The sequence below is a fragment of the Pelodiscus sinensis genome, chromosome 1 (genome assembly GCF_052426305.1).
Source record: "Pelodiscus sinensis isolate ZL-2025 chromosome 1, ASM5242630v1, whole genome shotgun sequence".
Lineage (NCBI taxonomy): Eukaryota > Metazoa > Chordata > Testudines > Trionychidae > Pelodiscus > Pelodiscus sinensis.
The window spans coordinates 166,454,824-166,471,284 of record NC_143052.1 but is presented as its reverse complement, the minus strand read 5'-3'; the positions used below and the strand labels follow the sequence as shown (position 1 = coordinate 166,471,284).

The window sequence follows — 16,461 nt, the reverse complement described above, 5'->3', positions numbered from 1 at the left end:
AACCAATAAGCATCAGCTGGTTAATTGGTTAAACTCTAACATCCCTTGTGAAAACATATTCCTAACAAATCTTAACTATTATAGCTGCAGACACCATCAATGCTTTGGCAAATTCCTGCTCCTTATTAATTTTCCCTGGTGCTGAATTGTCCTCTTTTAAAATGTTTTTTTCTGAGTCAGGGCTCTTCAAAGTAGACAAAACCAAACAGCTGTCGCTCTACCTCAAAAAGCAGGAATGAATTAATAAATGAAATATTGTTTTTGACAATACTGTTTTGTTGGTTGTGACCACAGTGATAACATGGATTCCAACACATGTTGGGATATGTGACAATGAAATGGTGAACGAGAAAGCAAAAAATGGCCTTAAAATGGAGAAATTGATACAAAAATAATTTGAGAAAGCAGAAATTTAAAAGTTTAATTCATAAAGGACTTAAAATGGAATGTCAAGAATTTTGGACCAAGGAGAAAAGAGGAAGAACATTCTATGAAGTATGACCCAAAATAGAGGACAGTGTGTTGTTCCAAAGTTATAAAAGGGTGAGTAAAATACTCATATTTAGACTGCCACGTGGGTACTGTGGTTTGAATAATAACTTATATATATTGAATAGACATAAAGATGGGCTATGTACCGTATGTAAGGTTAATTAAATACTAGTTACCTGATACAGGGGAGAGGTGAGTGTTCCAGTAAAGAAAGGCTCTTCATGAACAATTTTGGAAAGTGGTCAGCCTGCACCCCACCTGGTGCACATAGTGGTGGCCCGTGTAACATCCTGAGGGCCATATAGGTAGTGTGTCTATTGCATGGATGTGGCCCACATAACACATAGAGATCTGCATATGTGGTCCACAATGGTAAATAGGTTGAGAACCATTGGTTTAGATGGAAGTAAGGTGACAGTATACCATGAAAGATTTAGTAAAAGTATCAGGAAAGTGGGATAACATTAAAAAACCGTACTCTATCGCCTTAAAAATGTAGTAGAGCAAAAGAGTATTGGCATGAATGAATGAAAAATATAGGAGGTGGTGGCTATTGACTCAGCAGATGAATTTGCTTTGCTATAAAGAAGAAGCTGTAGTTCTAAAGTAGCCATATTGTAAGTAGGAGCTGCTTGTTCTTTTGCCTCTTCTGTCCGAGTAATTACCTTTTATGTTTTCTCTTGGCCCTTGCTGCAAAGGAAGAATACCTGATGTTATAGGGCTCTTGCCTATGAGCTTAAATGTAACAGCGTTTCATGGAGTTCTCAGGAGATAAAACCCAAGACTAGGCTACTGGAAATCAAAACAAATTCTTTCAGAACACATGAAAACATGTGTGTTTTTAGTGTAATATTTATAACTTGAATATTTTTACATAAAATTGGAATTTTTTCATCCGATTTTATCTTTCTTTTTTTAAAAAACTCTCTCCCTCATATCTTTCAAGTGTGCTTTAATGTGCTCATCAGAGAGCTTCCCCTTCCTCTTTTAGATAGCCTTATTATTATGAAATGTCTTTTCAAGTTAATTCAGCAACACTGAGAAAGTGTTTTAGCTGTATGCTTCTTTTCAAATTATCCATAGGAAATCATTAATGTTGCACTTTGTTGTTGTGACACTTCAGCATAAATGCCTTAGTCACTTGAAAAGGCTCAGTTTGCCTCTCTGAGATCTAGTCTTGTGGCTAATCTATTTCCAGAGGTAGGAAGATGGGACTGCAATGGTCTAGAAACAGAGGCTACAAAATTCCTCTGCAGAAACATTGGAATATCAAAGGATCCATAAAGAAATCCTAAGGCTATATCTGCACTTACAGTAGCACAGCAGTACCAATGTATCTGCACCACTGCAAGGTCTCCTTGTAGCTGCTCTATGCCAATGGCACAATTAAACCACCCCAGTAGCTATTGGTAGGAGATGCTGTTGACACTGGTGCATCTGTCCGTGAAACTTACATTGGTTGGTGTATGCTTTTTTTCACAGACACAAGAGCTAGTGTAGCCATAGCCTGAATCTGTGCTTTATAGTGCAAGATTATTCTGATGCATGTTTACAGTGACCATGCTCATGTATCTTCCTTGAAACTGCTGGTGAGGGCTCCTGTTTTCATTGAAATTAAGGCTGAAGAAAGGTGGTATAGAATATTGGGCTCTAGCAACAAAGCAGCCTTCACCATTCAGGAGTTCCTTTCCTTTTCTCACTTTCCCTGCCCATTTTTTTTCTTTGCTTTCTGGCACTTTCATTTGTGGTTAATGAGCACTCACTTGTCACAAGGCCACCAGAATCCCCATAAAAGCAACAGCTGGGAGATTCCACAGGGAGAAATGTGTACTTAGAGAGGTCCCTAAACTGTCTTTAGGACCCCCAACACTGAGCCAGGGGACCCATTCACACTGCTGTGACAGCCTGTAGGGTCACATATTCTGATCTGAGGGCCCTTTATATTCACAGCTTGTTGGGGATTCTGGAGCCTGAGCAGAGGTCTTTAAAAATCCATGACCTATTAGCATGTTCAAACTTCCCCTAACCTAAGCCTTCAATATAAAATCTGTCACATTCTCAGGCTGCCTAATGAGATCATGGGGTTCTTTCACACACTGCTTGTCAATTTGGGTTAGGAAAAGCTTTGAGACTGGAAGTTGAAGGGTTTGCCAACATGGGGAAATTAGTGTTAAATAGTTAGGGTGTGTATTTAAAATACAATAGCCATTGCACATTAACTCCCTGTGAGGAAAATCTGATACCACTGCCTTGTGTGATTTAGATTAATTCATGAAGTATGGAATCAGAGTGTCCACACAGGGAGTTAGTACAGAATAGCTATTCAGTACAAACTATTCTGCGTTAGCTATTTAAAGCTTTTTCCCTGTGTGGCCGACAATAATGTCATCTGAAGAAGTGGGCTGTGTCCACGAAAGCTCATGATACTATCTACATGTTTTGTTAGTCTTTAAGGTGCTACTAGACTATTTGTTGTTTTTTAAGTTTTTTCTGTTACAGACTAACTCGGCTACCCCTCTAAAGGTTTTGAATAATGCGCCTATTCAGTCATTTGGCATTCTAGATGATGTGAGAAAAGTTCTTATAGGTTATAGCAGTTAGTTCTCTTGACTATTTTTAATTTTCCTTTGTCAAAATTCATCAGAGATGTGTTTATTATACTGTATCTTTAAAACACAAAGCATGCTGGGAATGCTATTGCATCTCCCATCATGCTATGTGACTTCTTCACAGACAGATTGTGTACCAATATTAGTCTGGATTTTTTTTTCTGAATTTCTTTTTCTTCCTTGCCCCCTTAGCAATGTTTGCACCTTACATGGAAGTCTTATTTTCTTTCCTCAGCTTTCTTCTGTATTTCACCCCCTGCTGCCTAGCAGGGGGAACCTATGACACCCTAAAGGCCAGTTGTTCTCCTCTTAAATGGGTCATCAAATGAGTGTGAAGAGAAAAGATGGGAATTCATGAATTTTGGGATCTTTAAACTACACTAAGTTCTGTGGATCAATTGCATTTAGCTTTTCTGGCTGCTGTGCGTTTCCTCTACAATTAGCATCCTAACTGCATTTCCTAACATGGCTCCTTCCGGAGAACAGTGGGATTTAATAACTGTGAACTCCACAACAGCAGAGCTAATGAATAAGTGCTTGCAGCACTTTCTTCTGGAGAGCCTGGGGGTATTTATAAGAACTTTAGCCAGAGCCCCAATATCTCTCTCTATGCAAGCACTTCTGAGGATAGCTGTATTAACACCGTCAGCACAAGGAGAGGCTGCAGATAAGAAACCAAAAGCAGAAATAAATCACACAAATCCCTCCATAAACAGAGGATCTAAAGATTCCAAAATTTGTTGAATGGGCTGCAGGGAGGGAAGAAGACAGATGCTTTGTTGGGATGGAGGGAGATCAGTGTATCAAGAAAAAGAATGTAATATTTCTTATGCTAGGGTCCCAGTATGATTCTGAGCTCTGAATCTGAACAATCAGTATGGGATTTCCTTCTCGGGATGTCAAGTACAAACCAATGTAAGTCTGAGTCCTCCCACTTCCTGGGTGACCTTTGCTCAACTTTCACTGATATTTTCATGGATAATACAGGGAATTAATAGTCTTGTACTGTGCGTAGGCTCTGCTAGGTTTTTTTTTCTCTCTCTCTCTTGCCTGTTATTGTGCTATCATTCAGATATTTTCCTGACTCCATGCCTCTTGATTCATTTTTTTCTCAGTTTTGTGCTTTTACTCTTCCTTTTCTACTTATTGTTCCATTTCTGCTTCTTACACTAATCCCCTCTTGATATTGAATGGTAAAAGGGCAAATATGTATCAACATTAAAACACATCTGTTTGGCTCTGGCTGGGGCATTGTCAGCAGAGGCAAATAAGTAGATGGGAAAGTAAATTCCTCTTTCAGCCCTATGGGGGTTCCCTCTATGACAGGGAAGATGGGCTTTGGCAGGGAAGTGTCGGGAAACATGAATTGCTGCTGGACTTGTTCTGTAAATCAATAGAAGGCTTTATTTTCCAGGGGTGTCTGATCAGCACTAAGTTGACTTTAAAACAAAGGGTGTGTCTAGACTACATGCCTCCTTCGACGGAGGCATGTAGATTAGCGAGATCGGAAGAGGGAAATGAAGCCGCGATTAAAATAATCGCGGCTTCATTTAAATTTAAATGGCTGCCCCGATCTGCCGATCAGCTGTTTGTCGGCAGATCGGGGGAGTCTGGACGCGATGCCCCGACAAAGAAGCCTTTCTTCATCGACACAGGTAAGCCTCGTGAAACCAGGTTTACCTGTGTCGATGAAGAAAGGCTTCTTTGTCGGGGCATCGCGTCCAGACTCCCCCGATCTGCCGACAAACAGCTGATCGGCAGATCGGGGCAGCCATTTAAATTTAAATGAAGCCGCGATTATTTTAATCGCGGCTTCATTTCCCTCTTCCGATCTCGCTAATCTACATGCCTCCGTCGAAGGAGGCATGTAGTCTAGACACACCCAAAGTGACTAATAAGAATTGGCTTGGAAAACATGCCAATGTCCATCTCAGACTCACTAAGGCCGTGTCCAGACTCAGGGGTTTTTTCGGGAAAAGTAGCCTTTTCCCGAAAAAACTTCCCCTGGGTCCAGACTCAAGCCGCGTTCTTTCGAAATTATTTCGAAAGAACGCGGCTTTTCTTTCTATGGCGGTAAACCTTGTTTCACGAGGAAGAACGCCTTCTTTCGAAAGTTCCTCTTTCGAAAGAAGGCGTTCTTCAATGTAAAGAGGCCGTCTTCGAAAGAGAGCATCCAGACTCGCTGGGTGCTCTCTTTCGAAAAAGCGGATTTCTCTTTCGAAAGATCCGCCTGCAGTCTAGACGCGATCTTTTGAAAGAGGCTCTTTCGAAAGATGCTTTCGAAAGAGCCTCTTTCGAAAGAAGCCTGCAGTCTAGACATAGCCTAACTGAAAAAGGAAAAGGAAACATTTATACACATAGGTAAACAACACTTCCCTTTTTCAGGGAGAAACATTCCAACTGTGATGCTGCAGTTTTAACTCCCTCTTCATTGCTCGCCAATAGAGAGTCTGACTGGCATTGCTCCAAATAACACAGGAAGCCCCTGGATGCTCATTTTTGTGGGAAAGCTAAACGATCTCTGAGATCAGCAGCCCCTCTCTTACTAACTGTTGGTGGGAACTGTGGGATGGCCCTTCCTAACCTAGCATCCTATTAATTCTTCTGTAATAATGTCAGAGAGTTTATAGACAGAATGAGCTCCCAGGTCATCTACTGTAAAGGGTCGACATCATTGGGAGGCCACGCTGATGCCCTCTATTGCCCCATTAAAGGGCAAATGCAGTGTCACTGTCTATAAACAATTTGCCCAACATGTCTCGGGCCTAGCCACAGGCCGAGCAACAGTTTATAATGACCACACCCTCAATCAGGGCGGGCACCAAATAAGCAGTTTATAAGGCCCGGCCTTTCGTTCTGGCAAAGCCGCAGATTAACAGTTAAGGGCCCAGCCTGGGGCATGGCCTGGGCAAGCAGGTTATAAGGCCAAGCCCTGGGTCAGGGAAGGGCAGACAGACAAAAGTTTAACCAGAGCGGTTCAATAACAGTTTAAAGCTCCGTCCGGGTCGCAGCCGGGTGGGGGTCAGGTCTGGCCTTGCTGGCGGAAAGCCGATAAGTGCAGGGGTTTTGCCCTCACAGGGGGAAGCCTGCCACCCGAGAGGAGAGGTGGAAGGAGTAATGCAGGCCCACCCGCTCCACTGTGTCCCAGCCCAGGGCCCTGATAGTGGCAGCGAGGCGGCCACTGGGTTGGTGGGGATCCAAGTCACAACATGCTGACTAGGTTGGTGGGTCAGCGGGGATCTAAGCCGCAATGCGCTTTCCACCCAACCTCCATCTCCTTAGCTGCCTCGGGGTTGGCTGTCCCAGGCCCACTTCCCAGTCTTCCATGGGGGCCTACCTAGCTCAGGCGCTGCTCCTCGGGGTTAGCTGGGGACAGAGGTGCTAGCAGTGTGTCCATAGGTTCCAGCTCCAGCTCTGGCATGGGCTGGGTGGACTGGTCCAGTCATCGGGGCCCAGCGAGGGTCCTGGAGGTCTCAGCATGTGTTTGGGCTGCGGCAGCAGTCTCAGCAGCCTGGGCGAGTTGTCGGGGGCTAGCAGGGGTCCTGGAGGCCCAACCCAGTCCTCCTGTCAGGTCCGACGTGGCCGGACCCGTCACTGTAGGATCTAGGGCCGAACATCTGGCCTGTTCAGTTGCCAGGCTCTGGATGAGCTCTCTTATCCTCTTGGTCCCGTCCTCCTGCTTCCTGTGGGCGGGTTAGGTGAGGCTGGACCCACCCACAAGGGGGTCTTAGAGGGCCCTTCCTCTTCCGAGTCAGAGGGAGGCCATGTTGCTATCCTAGACTCCTTACATCTAGTCAGTCTCCTGTATATCACCAACCACCACCTGGCACCCACAAACTAAACTCAACAATTAAAATAAGACCAATGAGGCATAGGCGCAGAACAGAAGGTACGCACAGCCTGAGGCCCCCACAATGGCAGGGAATTGGTTGAAATTACAGTGGGGGTACTCATGATTGCTCTGGCAGGAGAAAACGTAATTCCTTCCTCAGTGATGCTACTTAACTAAAGATGACTACAAACAGCACAACTCACTGGCCTGAGTAGTTCTATCTGTCTAACAAAACAATAACCCTGTTCAATTTTATCAAGATGACAGCTGGTCTTAGTGTCCTTGTTTCCCATGCATAGACTCAGAGAGCCCTGGCAAATCCCCTGCAGTAGAAGGAATACCCTGGAATTGGCCAAATGCTTGTCTAGTATATTTCATGGAGCGTGAGAGCAAGGGCTGTACACACCCATTGTGCTGGTGAGATACATGCCCCTGGAGGGACAGGGAGAGAGGCTTCGGGTTGTATTGTTGTACCAAATAGAAGCAAGCAGGATCTCATGAGGGGGATAAGGCAAAAAGCCACATTTATTGTAAAGATAATAATAATAAAAAAATAAAGAAAAGATAGAAGCAAACAACGTTGTTTAACTACTTATTCCTAACATTACTTAACCCTTATACACTTTATATATATATATATATATATATATATATATATATATATATATATATATATATATAACCATTCATTCATACATCCATTCATTCAAGTTCTGTGTGTTCTGTGTATAGTTACCAGCCTGGAAGTGGCTTGTGACAGAATACTGGCCAGGTACTCTGTACACAAGTGATGGTAGTGGGGAGCGAAGTCCTGATCAGATGCGCATCTGAAGCTCCTGGTAGGCTGGCAGCAGAACCTTGGACTCTGATTCCATAGTTTTTTAGTCCAGTTCTTATAGGAATTTCTTCCTATGCCAGTCTATGGAAATTGCTGCATCATGCTGATGTCTCCAGGGTGGCTGCCAGGTGCTCGTCAGTGATCTCATCGGCTGGACCTCCAGTACTTGGTTTTCTCCACTTGACACCTTTTGGTTGCACTGGCACCTGACGCCTTCTTCAGCCCTTTGTTGCTACATTCTCAGGCTGGCACCTCTCAGAACCATTCACTCATCATCCAAGCACTCTCTCTCTCTTACATACATTCCTTAATTAATGTTTCCCATACAATATTTTTGTATAATAATAACTTTACATATCTCAGAGTTGTAGTTACAAAAAGTTTCTGGGTGGTATTGCTTAAAACATTCTCTGAGTGCTGAATAAAGTTACAATGTTTTAAAGAGAACAGGCGTCAATTAAGTAACAATGCCCTTAGTCAATTACAGGGCTTGGCTCCCATAGCAGAGTTAGTGGCTTGACAATGCATTGTTACAATGTATCTCTGCAATGTCAATTTCAAGCAGCCCCTTGCACAAGCTTGAGCATGCCCTGGAGCACAAAGGGGGGGGGGCTGTTTCTGGATACATAGGATTATATTCTTAACAGTTCTAAGTTTCATGACCTAATACATTATATTCTAAAGGGGCAATAATAAAAACATTTAACAATCTTAACAAATAATAATAATAAGAAGAATTAATAATAAATCTAAACACTTTAAGTTGTGGGGAACAAATTATGGGGAGTCGCTTCCATTTGGGGGAATCATATTTTTAATACATTGATATGTTATCCCTACAGTATATCCTTGGTGTACATTCTTTTAATTAGAGAGAGTGCCATGGTACAGTACATTTGCTAGGGTGGGACAAAGGAGACCTTTGGTGCACCCTCAGAAGTGAGGAAGGAGCCTTCAGCAATAAAAAGAGCCAGATGCAGCAGAGTGCAGGGTAATGGCTAGAGAGGATCTGAAAAATGGATTTTCTGTTGCGAAATATAAGATGTAATCAGAGAGCCTGCAGCTGGCAGTTCTGTGGGCCACAGCCCATGGACTACTTGTTCTAATATTAGAATGGCATGTTCACTGCTTCCTGTGGACCAAAGGACAAACTTACTCTCACATGCACGTAGCCAATTTACAATATGTTTTATCAGCTAAAGGAAAACTGCTTGAGGACATGCTGCTTTGCTGTGCACTTGCAGCTTTGGTGAAATCTGAGGGAGAAAGGACACCAAGTTTTCAGGCCTTACCTCAGGCAAATAGTGTCAACAAGCAAAAAGAAGCTGCCTTGTTCTCCCAGGGGAAATCTCCTAGGGTTAAAGCAGAGAGCTGGAGAAGGAGCACACTATCCTGTTCACATGAATCCGAGTGTACAACTGTGAGGACAGCCATGCCCTGTCAGTTCAAAATAATTTAAGGACGAGTGGTTGTGCCTTAGACTTACAGTCAGAAGAATGCACTGAATAACCCACAAGTCCTAAAATTTAGCCATAATCCTCAAACATGTCTTAGCCCTTTGGTTCTGATATGTCGGTAAGTACCATGCTTAAAACAGCTCAAAGTGTTGCAGAGCTTACAGAATACAGTAACACTGATTTGTTTTCCTAGAGCCAGCTCTCCTAGGCTGGCTCTGTCACTCACTCTCTGCAAATACTTTTTCTCTTGCCCCAGCCTAGCGCGTCACTCCCTACCACCACAAGTATGCTATTCTTCCATGGTATATGCCCAACCTGGCAGGCATAGCCCTCATGCATTGATCATAGGCAGCTAGAGAGCCACTTCTCAGGATAGCCTGCTCATCGGCTCTCCCTTCTGCATGTAGCTTGAAAATGCCCTGCCCCAGACTACTCTTCCCTTATTAGAAAGACCTAGGGAAAGGGTAGAGGTCAGCAGGAAACTCCTGCAGGTTCAATGAGAGGAGAGAGAGGTCAGCAAGGCTTTCCAGAAAGGTTGCAGGGAAGATGGAGAAGCTGACCACCTGACCTTGTGGAGGGAGAAGTAATATTGCTGAGGTCCTAGTCACAGGACCCTACTATAGGATTGTGGTGATTATGGGAGAGGGAGGAGTCCATGGTGGGAGCTCCCATCCTCTTCTTTTCCCTGGACAGAGTCAGGGTGGTGTACCAAAGAGTAGGGTGGTCCTTAATCACACTGTGCTGCACCTCCGTTTCAGTCAAGAACTTGATCAAAAATGGAAGTGAGACTTGGACAAATTCTCAGTATAACTGACTCAGCTGATTTGCCTGGGAAATAGCTATCAAAAGACCTTTTAAACTTCCACTGCTCTTTCTTTCAGCATGTCCAATGGTATTACAAGGGCCGAAGTCCCATCTTTGGACTCCTTTGGCAAACTGACAATGCTCCGGCTGTCAGTTAAGTCAAAAGCACAGTTCCACTGTCTCCACCTATAGTTCTTTCCCAGTGTAGTTAAGTGAGAAGGAAAGAACATTTCAGGCTCCTGCTGTTGCAGAAAGTGTGTATTGCCCTAAAACCAGCTTCTGGTGGGACTTTTCGGATAAGAAATGTAAGTGTGGGGAAGGATGTGGTAGGGGTCTAACACTAACACTGGTGCTGTGGGGATGCAGAAGTATGAGGTTCTCTGAGTGGACTGTTGCCTGGAAAACTCCTTGTTGTCTGGTTTTTAAGATGTTCTGAAGACTCAGGACATGCAAGTCAGTTAATGATTCACAATTTCCCCATTTTTTAAACCAATGCTAAACAATGGAGCTGAGCAAAAGAGGTTTTGTTTCCTTAGATTCCTTATTTCAAGGCTTTTCACCAGTGTCACATGATAAATATAAAAGAAAACAACAATATATGATGTGACGTGGGCCATCAGGTTGTGGCAAAGGGGACACTGCCTAGGGGTGGGCATAATCACATTACCCACAGCCCCCAGCAGTGGAAAGAATGGCTATGGTAGGGGAGGGGTGACATCCTACAGCCTGATATCTCTTTGCAGAGCTGAGGTCCTGGGAAATTGGCACCATAATTACAAATACTGTTAGCAAAACAGGTTTTGTGAGGAAAGACTTCTCAAAGACCAGTGACCTTGCAGAAGAGTCATTGGAAGAGGAAGGCCTCTCACAACCATTGCCACATCACAGAAAAGATGCTGGAGGAGATGTTCACTATCGCCCAGTTCTATTCGCTGTTGAAGACAGATGGTGACAGGGTCATGTGGGTACAAATATCTTATTTAATTTCTTTCCACTGAAGTGAAGAACTGAAGACAGGGCTCTGCAGTTAGGGTGCATCTACACTACAGGGCATAACTCGAAATAAGCTACACAAATTGAGCTACGTCAATTGCATATCTTATTTTGAAATAGCTTATTTTGACAGAGAGCGTCTACACAGCACTTATTTTGAAATAGAGCGCTCTTCCTCTGACTTCCCTTACTCCTCGTACAATGAGGGCTACAGGAGTCGGAGTGAGAAGTCCTCCAGCTTGACAGTATTTTGACACTATTTCGAAATAACTGCCTGCTGTGTAGACATGGACTAAATTATTTCAGAATAGAACTCGTTATTTTGAAATAGTGTTGCAGTGTAGACTTACCTTAATTAGAGATGAAAGGTTCCCTGTTTCACTATAAATCTCTGAGCCATTCAGACCCCACTAATAACTGAATACTTTAAGATACTAATAGGTCCTCTTTTCAGGATGGTTTGTCCCCAAACCAGGTACCTGACATTTGGCAGCAGTGCTCAGAGTCCTAAATTAATCCTGAACTCAGTAATAAATAACCTGTCGGCATCTCAATCTTCCTACTTTCCTAAGTCTGTGACACATACTATCTTGTTTCTGATTTATCAGGGCATACCAGCAGAGACCAAGCCAGAGGTGGAGAAGTCCACATCCCTATCTGTGGCTCAGCTGGCAGGAAAATTCAAAGAGCAAGCAGCTGCAGTTTCTGGAAAGGAGGTAAGAAACACATCAGATAACAAAAATGGGAAATGGGAGACTAGTCCCTAGCCAATGAAGGTGGGGAGACTGGGTGATCCAAACATAAAAATAATGGCTTGATTTTGGTTTATCAACTTTTATCCCGAATGATCCCACAGTATTTCATATCAGAAGACAATCTCATGCACAATACACTCTATACATTCCTGATTTATCTGTAGACATTCTCACATACCTATTCCAGCTGCCGTTAGAGGAAGTTTGTTGCTAGCCAGTGGCAGGATTTTTGTGTGTCTGGGACATTGAAAAACCTGCCAAGACATTCATGAGTGTCCCTCTGGTAGTTGGCATCAGTGCAAGGTGCAAATGTACAGCTCAACACTGGGCCTTTTTGATTCCTGACTAATCAGAAGGCACCCAACTAGTTTTCCTTAATCAAATGTTTGATGTTTATGAAAAAGAAATGAGACTCCAAATAGTGAGAGGCTGAACAGCAGACTAAGCAGCTTAAAAGCCAGCACACATGTCACTAGCCTCTCTCCAGGAATAATAATAATATATAATAAATGTATTATGATCGGTGCCTTAGCAATACCTATGAAAGATAAACACATTACAGAAGCACCACTGGCAAGCAAATTTCTGAATCAGCTGGCCAGGGCTCAGAAATGGTAAATAAAGTCTTGACCCTCTTTACTGGACTCGCTAAGCACTTTTATCCAATCATAGCACAGCAAATGCATAAACTCCAGATTAGACCATGTATATACATGCTGACACCTAATTAACCCGCACAAATAATATTATTTGCAAGGCATGCATCTCACAAATGTCTCCAGTAAGGGCCAGCACATACTGCTATCAGGATTCCTTTCTTCCCAAAAAGCAAGAAGATGACATTCATGAATTTAAACAAATGAAGACAATCTCCTGTTTGGCTGTAGATAATTGATCCAGGTATAGCAAAGATTATGCAGCTTTTAATTTCATGCATTACTGAGTGTGACTGAAGTCAGGAGAAATAAATAGGACCTATTAGAGTTCAAGCAATGGTTTATTGCTGTGTTAGACACTATAAATTGGCACTGCAGGAAAACTGGTGCAGTCTTGCAGGATGTTATGTTAGAATACTACATTGGATAGGACTCATGTCTTGCCAGGAGCTGGGTAGACTCAAATTAATGGAGGACACTAGAATTTGACCAGCCCCTGTATGCTGGCTTTTATAGCCAGAAAGCATCCCCGTCAGAGCAGGTTTGTCTGTCTTTCTTCACTGAGGCATGGCGTAGATAACTGAATCCTGGTGATCCGGGCCTGTTTCACTGATACACAAAAGCAGCAATGCTAGTGAGAAACAGTCTTTTGGGGAGCAAGAAGGAAAAAACCTGTCTGGGGAAGGGGTTCTGGAAGGGAAATCTAGAAAATACAGTGGAGGCAGTAGAAAGAACATAAGTAGCAAAAGTCGCTGTCACGAGGCAGAACTCACTGCCATGGTGCCTCCTGCCGGTAACACTGAGAATTAGCTCTTGACAGCAGTGCGCCTCCTTCTAGCTGATGTCTCCCCAGTCACTCCACTTGGTTTAAGGTCGGACTCTGGACCCGCATTGCTCCCAGACCATGGCATCCTCTTCAGGACACTGCCTTTCAGCGTGCCCACTACCGTTGTCTCTCATCCCCCTTCTGGGGGTTTATCAGCAGCCTGGTGTCTCTGCTGCCACAGGGCCAGCTGCAATCCTTCCAGGCCACAAAACATGGTGGCTAGACATTGTGCAAGGAGGAAGAGGGGGGACCCACTACTCTGGGTCCCGACCCAGGGACCCTCTGGCTATAGCCTTTTCCTGCTTTCCACTGCCTTCTATTTCCCTTTTTTTTTATCTGAGGAAGTGGTTCTGGCCCACGAAAGCTCATCATCTAATAAACCATCTTGTTAGTCTTTAAAGTGCTACATAGTCCTGTATTTTACTTCTATTTCCTGGGCCACTTGCTGGTGACTCTCTGCACCCTCCTGGCCCTAGTGACAAGACCAGCAGCCTGGTAGGTCTAGGCAGAAGCCTCCCTCGCTAGCCCCCCTGAGCCTGCCCAGCACAGTGCACTGGTCTCACAAATTTGCCTCTCTCCTGCCTCTTCCCTGGTCAGGGTCTAACTGACTCTTTCTGCTGGGCATCTCCCTATATACAGGGCTGCCCCAGCAAGCTAAACCCTGATTAGTTTTTAAAAGCTTCCCTCTGAGTGGCCAGGACTCTGTGCAGGCTCCGTCCTGCCTGCATTAACCCCTTCCAGCCAATGTGGGGCAGTTGCCCCACCACAGTTGCCCAAAATGGCGTGCGTTTAGGCCACAAATGGCTTTAAGCCTCTGAGGAATCAGAGAAAAGTCTAAGGACTCACGGATGCTGATCTCTTTTCTGTGACAGAGAGTCCCCTACAACCATCACAAACATGTTAAAAACGAAAATTATATTTACCTAAACCTCATTCTGCCAGTTGATAATCCCTCAGTTTCCTGTGCCCTTTAGAATATAACATTGTCCTCCTGCTGCCTATGTTATTTCAGCACATCACAGTCCTAGGTGTATGTGTGTGATATAATAATCATGGTTGTCCAACCTCATTATATTTGTGATTATCACGTCAGATTGGTGAGTTATGTCCTGCAAACTTAGCATATAGGACATTAATGAATGCCCATGGTATGTCACTGCCTCACAATGTGGCACCATCACGTTGTGAAATGATCATGTTACAACAGAACGGGGTGATACTGCATGTCAGGATTGTGATGGTTCATGGCAATATTGCGTTGTCATGGGATGACACCCTCACAGTTTGATTACCTTGCTTCATGAAATGATATTGTATCACAATCTGCTAACACAATATCATCAGGTAACAGTGTAAACCTCAGGAAGCCATGATGCCTGAGCTTTTCAGCTCAGACAAACTCTATAAAGTGGCCAACTCATTAGAGGTGAAACTGCCAGTTCAATGTTTATAATTTCCCAGGTCCCCGGACATTACAAGGGTAAAAACTATGACAAAAGTCACCAAATATTGCTCCACAGAGCACAATGGTAACTTGCCAAAAGTCAGGCCATAGAAATTGGCATAAAATAGAGGAGTAACGGCGTTCCACGAGGAGTAACGGTAGTTCGGAATAGGAAGCCTAATCCGAACTACCTAGTCTGTGTCGCATGTAGCCGCGGGGCACGGAGTTCGCACTAGCGGACATTTAAAAATGGCGGCTCCTGGCAATATGCAAATGAAGCTTGGGAAATTCAAATCCCGGGCTTCATTTGCAACTCCGGTTGCCTACATTACCACCCTAGTTCGAACTAGGGTGGTAGTGTAGACATACCCATAGAGACATAGGCAATTCAAATCAAGTTGGAACTTTCCAGGCTAGGGTTAGTATGGGTTTCAGATTACTTGAATGGGCATGACAGTGCAAACGAGATGACGTATTTTTGGAGAGACTGTGCTGATGCCTATACTAAGCCTCACCTCACACCCAGGGTAAGCCAGATCCTCCCAGGAGCCTGTGCAGGTTCAGACTGAGAGGGCTATTCATGCAGTTAATAAAAAAGTGCTATCCCTTTTCTGGACAAATCCTGCTCCTTTAGCCACTCGTTAACATTGCAGCTTGTGACCTGTGGTCTCTGTGAGCTGCACTCCCCCACCCTTTGAAAGATTAACTCTGAGCTGCCCTTCAGCCCCTGGTACCACACACAGGGTAGTGAATTCAGTGAATGAATGAAACAAGAAGATGAAGCCCAATAGAAAGACAAAGCACTGCAAAGGAAGATCAAAGCTGCCTCTGTCGATCTTCCAGGATTCAAATTAGTAGTCGAGTTAAGACAGATAATTCGAACTGGGAGGGGCATTCCTTTTGATGCCGGCAACCCTCATTTCATGAGGAGTAAAGGAAGTTGAAGGGAGAGTGTTCTTCCTTCGACTTCCTGCTCTGTGGACAGTGCCAAAAGTTGAATTTAGTTACTTCGATTTCAGCTACACAATTAATGTAGCTGAAGTTGCATATCTTATTTCGACTTTGTTCCACAGTGTGGACGTACCCTTAGTCATTATCAGAGACTGGAAAGAAAACAGAAAAATTACAAGACATTCTACTGCGCAGTTTTCAATGGGATACTTGTTAGAGCATTTCCAAGCATGTGGCTTCTCTTGGAGACATCTCCACTCCCACTGCTTACTGTTGGACTTTTTGCAGACACACAACACTGGAGGCTGCCTTCTGGTGCTTGATTGTAATCTCCATGCTCGTCCTTTGTCATTCAAATGGCTATCTGTGTCTTCAGGTACCACCCAGTAAACCACTCCGGAAGAAACCACCATGTTCCCTTCCCTTATACACCCAAAAGGAGCTGAACCACAATGGTGAGCCGGTAAGTACCAACACAATAAGGAAAGAGCATTCCTTTCACTGGGTTTTATTCCCTCTGATTTGGTGCCCTAAAAGGCATGTTAACTTGGGTCTACTAGAAGGACCACTGACAATGAAACATAAATTATAAGCTCTAAAGCAGTGAACACTTCCCCTACCCACTCATAGCAATACTGCACAGAATCTGTTCCTTGCTGCCTCCCTACGGTTGCATGTAGGCATGTGTACATGTTCCATTTCTACTTGGGAATTTCTCCCTCTGTGGCACCACATCTCCATAGGATCCACCTGATTCTCCTATTCCAGCTCCATCCTCACATCTTAAACTTTTCATGGTAGGGA

General features: G+C 43.9%; 1 protein-coding gene across 1 annotated transcript in view; it reads left to right on the top strand.

Annotated features, from left to right (window-relative positions):
* Positions 1-16,461, top strand: part of RCSD1 (RCSD domain containing 1) — a 44,796-nt gene that overhangs the window by 16,981 nt on the left and 11,354 nt on the right. Inside the window, exons 2-3 of the mRNA XM_075909122.2 lie at positions 11,634-11,741; positions 16,034-16,120. Of these exons, the coding sequence (XP_075765237.2) occupies positions 11,634-11,741; positions 16,034-16,120 (195 nt within the window). The remainder of the gene's footprint in view (positions 1-11,633; positions 11,742-16,033; positions 16,121-16,461) is intronic.